Source organism: Salvelinus sp. IW2-2015, linkage group LG17, assembly GCF_002910315.2.
Source record: "Salvelinus sp. IW2-2015 linkage group LG17, ASM291031v2, whole genome shotgun sequence".
Taxonomy (NCBI): domain Eukaryota; kingdom Metazoa; phylum Chordata; class Actinopteri; order Salmoniformes; family Salmonidae; genus Salvelinus; species Salvelinus sp. IW2-2015.
Window position 1 is genome coordinate 7,004,593 of NC_036857.1, and position 9,666 is coordinate 7,014,258.

At 43.1% G+C, this 9,666-nt stretch overlaps 1 protein-coding gene across 3 annotated transcripts in view; it reads left to right on the plus strand.

Moving 5' to 3' along the window:
- LOC111977216 (poly(rC)-binding protein 4) overlaps window positions 1-9,100 on the plus strand; it is a 67,996-nt gene extending 58,896 nt beyond the window's left edge. For all 3 annotated transcript variants that reach the window (XM_024006578.3, XM_024006580.3, XM_024006579.3), the window contains exons 13-14: window positions 3,046-3,215; window positions 8,045-9,100. In XM_024006578.3, coding sequence (XP_023862346.1) covers window positions 3,046-3,215; window positions 8,045-8,402 — 528 coding nt within the window. In that variant the 3' untranslated portion in view covers window positions 8,403-9,100. The remainder of the gene's footprint in view (window positions 1-3,045; window positions 3,216-8,044) is intronic.
- The last annotated feature ends 566 nt before the right edge of the window (window positions 9,101-9,666 follow it).

Consider the following 9,666-nt stretch of genomic DNA (forward strand, 5'->3'; position numbering starts at 1 on the left):
ATTGTCGTGATCAGTTCATTTTACATTTATAATTAGTAGGTTTTGTTTATCTGTTTTAACGTCCCTTTTTTTTATATACTTACATCAGTACCAGTCATAATCACAGTACCAGTCAATGTTTGGACAAACCTACTCAATCAATGGTTTTTCTTTATTTTTTATATTTCTACATTGATTGTCACGTCCTGACCTATTTTCTGTTAGTTTGTTGTATGTGTTAGTGGTCAGGACGTGAGTTTGGGTGGGCATCTAATGTTGTCTGTTTCTATGTGGTTTAAGGGTGCCTGTATGGCTCTCAGAGGCAGGTGTTTTTCTTCCCTCTGAATTGAGAGTCATATTTAGTAGTGTTTTCACATGTTTGTTGTGGGTGGTTGTCTTTCGGTGTCTGTTGTATATGTTCTACCAACGGGACTGTTTCGGTGTTCGTTGTATGTAGTCTGTTCCTGTTCTTGCGTTCTTCACGTTTATGTAAGTTCGTCATGGTTCAGGTCTGTCGAGTCGGTACGTTTGTTTTTTTGGTATATGCAAGTGTAGTTGGTTTCATTTTTCGTTCTGTGCAATAAATCTCATTGTCATTCACTAACCCGCTGCCTCTTGGTTCATCACTCCCTGTCCTCTCTTCCGGTGAAAGAGAGGAGGACAGCCGTTACATAATTGTAGAATAATAGTGAAGACATCAAAACTATGAAATAACACAAATGGAATCATGTAGTAACCAAAAAGTGTTAAACAAATCAAAATATATTATATATTTGAGATTCTTCTAAGTAGCCACACTTTGCCTTGACGACAGCTTTGCACACTCTTGGCATTCTCTCAACCAGCTTCACCTGAAATGCTTTTCCAACAGTCTTGAAGGAGTTCCCACATATGCTGAGCACTTGTTGCCTGCTTTTCCTTCCCTCTGCGGTCCAACTCATCCCAAACCATCTCAATTGYGTTGAGTTTGGGTGATTGTGGAGGCCAGGTCATCTGATGCAGCACTCCATCACTCTCCTTCTTAGTCAAATAGCCCTTACACAGCCTGGAGGTGTATTGGGTCATTGTCCTGTTGAAAAACAAATGATAGTCCCACTAAGCGCAAACCAGATGGGATCTCAAATTTGGACTCAAGGACAGATTTCCACCTAGTCTAATGTCCATTGCTTGTGTTCCTTGGCCCAAGCAAATCTCTTCTTCTTATTGGTGTCCTTTAGTAATGGTTTCTTTGCAGATTTCCACCTGGTCTAATGTCCATTGCTCGTGTTCCTTGGCCCAAGCAAGTCTCTTCTTCTTATTGGTGTCCTTTAGTAATGGTTTCTTTGCAGAAATTCGACCATGAAGGCCTGATACACGCAGTTGATGTTGAGATGTGTCTGTTTCTTGAACTCTGTGAAGCATTTATTTGGGCTGCAATTTCTGAGGCTGGTAATTCTAATGAACTTATCCTCTGCAGCAGAGGTAATTCTGGGTCTTCCTTTCCTGTGGCGGTCCTCATGAGAGKCAGTTTCATCATAGCGCTTGAAGGTTTTTGCGACTGCACTTAAAGAAACGTTCAAAGTTCTTGAAATGTTCCAGATTGACTGACCTTCATGTCTTAAAAGTAATGATGGACTGTCGTTTCTCTTTGTTTATTTGAGCTGTTCTTGCCATAATATGGAGTTGGTCTTTTAGCCAATTTTCCTTATTTTTTTATGTTTTAAATGGAACCTTTATTTAACGAGGCAAGTCAGTTAAGAACAAATTCTAATTTACAATGACTGCCTACACCGACCAAACCCGGATGACGCTGGGCCAATTGTGCGCCGCCCTATGGGACTCCCAATCACGGCCGGTAGTGACGCCTCTAGCACTAAGATGCAGTGCCTTATACCGCTGCGCCACTCAGGATAGGACTATCTTCTGTATACCACCCCCAACTTGTCACAACACAAATGATTGATTCAAACGCATTAAGAAGGAAAGAAATAACTGAACTGAACTGATGTCAGCATCATGTAAACTAATGTCAGCATCTTATAAACTAATATCATCATCTTATAAACTAATGTCATCATCTTATAAACTAATGTGCATCTTATAAACTAATGTCAGCATTATAAACAATGTCAGCATCATATAAACTAATGTCAGCATCATTATAACTAATGTCAGCATCATATAAAAACTAATGTCAGCATCATATAAAACTAATGTCAGTATCATATAAACATGTCAGCATCTTATAAACTAATGTCAGCTCTTATAAACTAATGTCAGCATCATATAACTAATGTCAGCATCATCTTATAAACTAATGTCAGCATCTTATAAACTAATGTCAGTATCATATAAACTAATGTCAGCATCTTATAAACTAATGTCAGCATCATATAAACTAATGTCAGCATCTTATAATCTAATGTCAGATAAAAAGAGACTACACAAACCAGCCGGGTGTTATGTTTTGAATTATTTTCCCATTAGGTTTTCTATTAGCCGAGAGATACCTCTATTCTGGGTCGTGTTCGGGAAGTGATTTGTTTGCGAAGTCGCCACGGCGATGGAAATCAATAACCTTTTAGCCATTCAGATTAATGAGAGGCAAATGTGCCCCCTCTCTCTCTCCTGTTTGTTTTACTGGGGCATGGAGCACTGCAATTAAGGAAGAGGTTGGAAAAACTGTGTGTTTGGCATGCATGATAGATGACGGGGCCATTGCAGACAAACAATGTGATCACAATGTTTAGAGAGGTGTGCATTTCATACACAGACTGTAGAAGGCCAATAATAACATGTACACACATTCTCAACACAAGCTCTCAAGTATTGTCTGCAGTTTATCATTATTAATAGTTAGCATAATAAGCATCATCAACACCACTGTCATATAGCCTACAGTAGCTTTGTTTGATGTATTGCAATATTGAGACTTTTGAAACAACTCTCGAAACAATTGCAACGTAATAAATAACTCTTAGACAATCTGAATGCAATCAAGTGCTGAGACTCTCTGCACAGATATCCACTGCATATAGCTGTCCATCCATCCACCCCTCCACTCCTCCATCCATCTATCTCTTGCAGCTGATAGGCTCGATCATCGGCCGGCAGGGCGCTAAGATCAATGAGATCAGGCAGATGTCGGGGGCTCAGATCAAGATTGGCAGCCAGCTAGAAGGGACCAGTGACCGTCACGTCACCATTACAGGCGCACCAATCAGCATCAACCTGGCCCAGTACCTCATCACCTCCTGGTAAGGCCATTGGCCGATGCGATCCAGGCTAACCAATCAGTGCCGGGGGAGGGAGAGGGGATTCTGTTTCCATAACTGTTAAGGGCAAAGGTTAAATGTGATTTTTCTYTGTTTAATATATATTTCCACGCTATGAGGATTAATAGGGTGAAAATTGTGATAATGCCCTTTTAGTGTAAGAGCTGTTTGTAAAACCGACTGAAATTTCTACCTGTTTTGATTGGGTAGAGTTTTGGCCTGCTTTGTGACATCACCAGGCGCTAAATTAGTTAAGAGACCAATAAGAAAGAGTTCCAAACCTCTCTGCCAATAACGGCTAGTTTTCAGTTTCCCCCTCTCCACTCAGACCACTCTCAGACAGTCCTAGCTAAATTATTGCTTGAGAAATTGTTATTTGCTAAGAATCTACACTGAACAAAAATATAAACGCAACATGTAAAGTGTTGGTCCCATGTTTCATGAGCTGAAATAAAAGATCCCAGAAGCTCAAAAGGCTAATTTCTCAAATTTTGTGCACAAATTTGTTTTTCTCCCTGTTAGTGAGCATTTCTCCTTTGCTACGATAATCCATCCATCTGACAGGTGTGGCATATCAAGAAGCTGATTAAACAGCATGATCATTACACATTGCACCTTGTGCATCTTAATATTAAGATGGCGCCGAAGAACATGGCTGACGTTTTACATTCTCCCATCCAATTGTGCTATTTTGTTAGTTTTTTTGCGTTTTATTTTTTCACTTATTGTGAACATAATGTTGCTGCTACCGTCTCTTATGACCGAAAATAACTTCTGGACATCAGAACAGCGATTACTCACTGCGGACTGGAAGAAACTGTTTCCTTTAATGAGTCCGACGAGAAGGATATCCTGCTTTCACTGGAACAGGCCCAGATCCCCGCCTTTTGTGTGAAGAAAAGACGCAGGAAAGGGGCCGCAGATTGGGCAGCCTTCTGAGAATCCGTAGGCGAGTGAGTAAACTCCCACTGCCATCTGTTCTTCTTGCTAACGTGCAATCATTGGAAAATAAAATTGATGAGCTACGATTAAGATTATCCTACCAACGGGACATTAAAAACTGCAACATCTTATGCGCGATGTCTAACATTAAAGAAGTCTTGAGGAATTGCTCGCCTGAGGTATAGTACCTTATGATAAGCCGTAGACCGCATTATCTACCAAGAGTTCTCATCTATATTATTTGTAGCCGTCTATTTACCACCACAGAACGAAGCTGGCACTAAGACCGCTCTCTACCAACTCTATAAGGTCATAAGCAAAGAAGAAAATGCTCACCCAGAAGCGGCGCTCCTAGTGGCCGGGGACTTTAATGCAGGCAAACTTAAATCAGACTACTAACATGTCACATGTGCAACCAGAGAAAAGAAAATCCTAGACCACCTTTACTCCACACACAAATCTGCAAATCTGACCATAATAATATCCTCCTGATTCCTGCTTACAAGCGAAAACTAAAGCAGGAAGTACCAGTGACTCGCTCAATACAGTAGTGGTCAGATGACGCGGATGCTACACTACAGGACTGTTTTGCTAGCACAGACTGGAATATGTTCCGGGATTCATCCAATGGCATTGAGGAGTGCACCACCTCAGTTATTGGCTTCATCAATAAGTGCATTGACGACGTTGTCCCCACAGTGACTGTACGTGCATACCCAAATCAGAAGTCATGGATTACAGGCAACATCTGCACGGAGCTAAAGGGTAGAGCTGCCGCTTTCAAGGAGCGGGAGACTAATCCGGACGCTTATAAGAAATCCCACTATGCCCTCAGATGAACCATCGAACAAGCAAAGCGGCAATACAGGATTAAGATTGAATCCTACTACACCAGCTCTGACGCTCGTCGGATGTAGCAGGGCTTGACAACTATTACAGACTACAAAGGGAAGCACAGCCGCGAGCTGCCCAGTGACACAAGCCTACCAGACGAGCTAAATGCCTTTTATGCTCGATTCGAGGCAAGCAACACTGAAGCATGCAGTGAGCATGCACGAGAGCACCAGCTGTTCTGGATGACTGTGTGATAACGCTCTCGGTAGCCGATGTGAACAAAAACAGGTCAACATTCACAAAGCCGCTGGGCCAGACGGATTATCAGGATGTGTACTCAAAGCATGTGCTGACCAACTGTCAAGTGTCTTCACTGACATTTTCAACCTCTCCCTGACCAAGTCTGTAATACCTACATGTTTCAAGCAGACCACCATAGTCCCTGTGTCCAAGGAAGTGAAGATAACCTGCCTAAATGATTACCGTCCCGTGGCACTCACGTCGGTAGCCATGAAGTGCTTTGAAAGGCTGGTCATGGCTCACATCAACAGCATTCTCCCGTACACCCTAGACCCACTCCAATTCGCATACCGCCCCAACAGATCCACAGATGACGCAATCTCAATCGCACTCCACACTGCCCTTTCTCACCTGGACAAAAGGAATACCTATGTGAGAATGCTGTTCATTGACTACAGCTCAGCGTTCAACACCATAGTGCCCACGAAGCTCATCATTAAGCTAAGGACTGAACACCTCCCTCTGCAACTGGATCCTGGACTTCCTGACGGGCTGCCCCCAGGTGGTAAGAGTAGGCAACAACACGTCTGACACGCTGATCCTTAACACTGGGGCCCTTAAGGGGTGTGTACTTAGTCCCCTCCTGTATTCCCTGTTCGCCCACAACTACGTGTCCAAACACGACTCCAACACCATCATTAAGTTTGCGGACGACACAACAGTGGTAGGCCTGATCACCGACAAGACAGCCTATAGGGAAGAGGTCAGAGAATTGGCAGTGTGGTGCCAGGACAACAACCTCACCCTCAYTGTGAGCAAGACAAAGGAGCTGATCGTGGACTACAGGAAAAGGTGGGCRGAACAGACCCCCATTAACATCGACAGGGCTGTAGTGGAGCAGGTCGAGAGTTTCAAGTTCCTTGGTGTCCACATCACCAACAAACTATCATGGTCCAAACACACCAAGACAGTCGTGAAGAGGGCACGACCAAACCTTTTCCCCCTCAGGAGACTGAAAAGATTTGGCATGGGTCCCTAGATCCTCAAAAGGTRCTACAGCTGCACCATCGAGAGCATCCTAACCGGTTGCATCACCGCCTGGTATGGCAACTGCTCGGCATCTGACCGTAAGGCCCTACAGAGGGTAGTGCGATCGGCCCAGTACATCACTGGGGCCAAGCTTCCTGCCATCCAGGACCTATAAAATAGGCAGTGTCAGAGGGGTGCCCATAAAATTGTCAGAGACTCCAGTCACCCAAGTTATAGACTGTTTTCTCTACTACTTCATGGTAAGCGGTACCGGAGTGCCAAGTCTAGGACCAAAAGGCTCTTCAACAGCTTCTACCCCAAAGCCATAAGAGACTGTTGAACAATTCATTTTAAAAATCGCCTCCGGACAATTTACATTGACTCGGTACCGGTGCCCCTTGTATATAGCCTCGTTATTGTTATTCTTATTGTGTTACTTTTTATTAGTACTTTTTATTTTAGTTAAAAAAWATATATTTTTTAGCTCTTCTTGAAATGCACTGTTGGTTAAGGGCTTCTAAGTAAGCATTTCACGGTAAAGTCTACACTTGTTGTATTCGGCGCATGTGACAAATAAAGTTTGATTTGATTTGAATAAAAGGCCACTCTAAAATGTGCAGTTTTGTCACACAACACAATTCTACAGATGTCTCAAGTTTTGAGGGAGCATGCAATTGGCATGCTGACTGCAATTGGCATGCTGACTGCAGGAATGTCTACCAGAGCTGTTGCCAGAGAATTTAATGTTAATTTCTCTACCATAAGCCACCACCAAAATTTGGCAGTACGTCCAACCAGCTTCACAACCACAGACCACGTGTATGGTGTCGTGGGCAAGCGTTTTGCTTTTGTCAACGCTGTGAACATAGTGGCCCATGGTGGTGGTGGGGTTGTCAGCAGGCATAAGCTACGGACAATGAACGCAATTGCATTTTATTGAATTTGAATGCACAAAGATACCGTGACGTGATCCTGAGGCCCACTGTCTTGCCGTTCATCCACTGCRATCACCTCATGTTTCAGCATGATTATGCATGGCCCAATGTCACAAGGATCTGTGCACAATTCCTGGAAGCTGAAAATGTCCCAGTTCTTCCATGGCCCACATACTCAGACATATCACCCATTGAGCATGTTTGGGATGCTCTGGAATGTTGTATATGACAGCGTGTTCAGTTCCCGCCAATATCCAGCAACTTTGCACAACCATTGAAGAGGAGTGGGAGAACATTTAACAGGCCACAATCAACAGCCTGATCAACTCTATGCAAAGGATATTTTGCGCTGCATGAGGCAAATGGAGGTCACACCAGATACTGACTGGTTTTCTGATCCACGCCCCTAACTTTTATTTAAGGTATCTGTGACCAACAGATGCATATCTGTATTCCCAGTCATGTGAAATCCATAGATTAGGGCCTAATTCATTTATTTCAATTGACTGATTTCCTTATATGAACTTTAACTCAGTAAAATCTTTGAAATTGTTGCATTGTTGCATGCAGTATTTRTTTGGTTCTTTTTTTACCATTTTATTTGAAAAAAATAACAGTACTTCATTGTTGCAACCATTGTTTATTTAGATAAAATGGCTGCATTGGACCTTTAAATAACATGGTGATATGCGGTAATGATGTCATTGTGCTCTTGTTCTGGTAATAATCCCTTAGAGAATTCATAGATCTGTATTGTATTGCAATGTATTGCATTGTACTGTATTCTATTCTATCGAAAGCCACTCGTCCTCTACTCTTCTCTCTCCATAGTTTAGAGACAGCTAAATCCACGGCCCAGGCAGCGTCCATGGCCTCCCCCAACATGGCTGACCTCAACATGGCCTTCACCCAGCCCGTCTCCCCGGCCTCCTCCCCCCACTCCGCCTCCACCCTGGCAGCCATGAGTGCCCTCTCCCCAACCCCCGTCATGGGCCACCCCTACGGCGTTCTGCCCTTTTCTAGCCTGCTAGGGGTCAAGTCTGTCCCCTTCCTGACTCTCTCTAGCCCCACGCCCCAGGTCGCTGTCACCGCAGCCCCCTCCCACACCACCCTGGCAGCCTACACTACCAAAATCTCCTCAGCCAACTGCATCAAGAAACCCGACAGACAGAAGTTCGCACCCTACTGATGCTACATGCTACACCAGGCTAGCCTCAGCCTTCTTCTGGAGGCTGAAATGAAGGACAGCTTTCTATAATGGCTCCATCTCCAGTTACACCCTATTCCCTACATAGTGCACTATATGGTGAATAGGGTGTCATGTCAGATGTTCATCCACTCACGCCATATCTGCTGCCAGAGATGGTCTTGACTTTATGATTCACCACATGGAAGAGAGGATAACTATCATAAGGTATACTATACATTACATATATAGATGATTTGTGAGTTCCCCATGAAATGATGGACTGCTTTCACCTCCACTTCATTGTACTGTTATTTATCACTAATAAAGGGCACAGTCCTAACTTGGGAAATGCACTAACTTGGATTTTCATGTAAATCATGCACTGATGTGATGGTATGTTTTTGTCTCTCAAGTTAGGAATAGGCCCAAAAGTATTTATCCTTCAGTAAGTTTATAAATTATACTCTGATGCGGATGGATGCTCACTGTATGATGCTTTTATACAATGTCTATGTTTGCTTCTTGAAGTTTTTAAGAAAATCTGTAAATGCTTGGGAGGAAAAAGATAAGCGTTTTCTGCTATAGGAATCTAATGTTGAGTGTTATGTTTGTTATGTTTGAAATGTGCAACTTGTTTTATTTATGTATATTGATTTGTTTATTAAACTTTTTTTTTCTTGAAATGGCTGCAGGTTTGAGTCTCCCTTTAAATTTGACCTTTGTCCATTTTAAAGGGGAAATCTGCAACTTCTTTGTCGCCTGTGGACACGAGATGAAATGCTCAATCAATGAACGAGAACACACACACTCAAAATCAAATGTAAGCCAATCAGCGCGCTTCAAACATATTGCAGAATACATGAAACAACCCAAAGAGCGGTCTTTCTTTCTTTTAGAGATAATTCATCTATTTGAAACCACAGTGAAGACTGCACTTGTAAAGCCACTTTGAAAATACACATCATATTAAAAGTGACGCAACACCAGTTCTCCTCCTGCCAGCTTATTTTTTATTTTCCCCTAGCTGTCACGAGCCGGTGGGTGGCACGTCATTCCAAATGGCAGGTTTTATGAGGGATGCTCTTCACATCATAGTGCTCTTTGTCCCCGAACAATAACTGCAGTGTGAGGCAGGCAGGCTCCTCCACAACCCCACTGGAGCAGAGGGCTCCGCCTGCATTCACAAATACAGGGCACACACACAGAGTTACTATATACACACACACTGTGTGCGCACACTCAGATGCTGAACTCACACACTGTG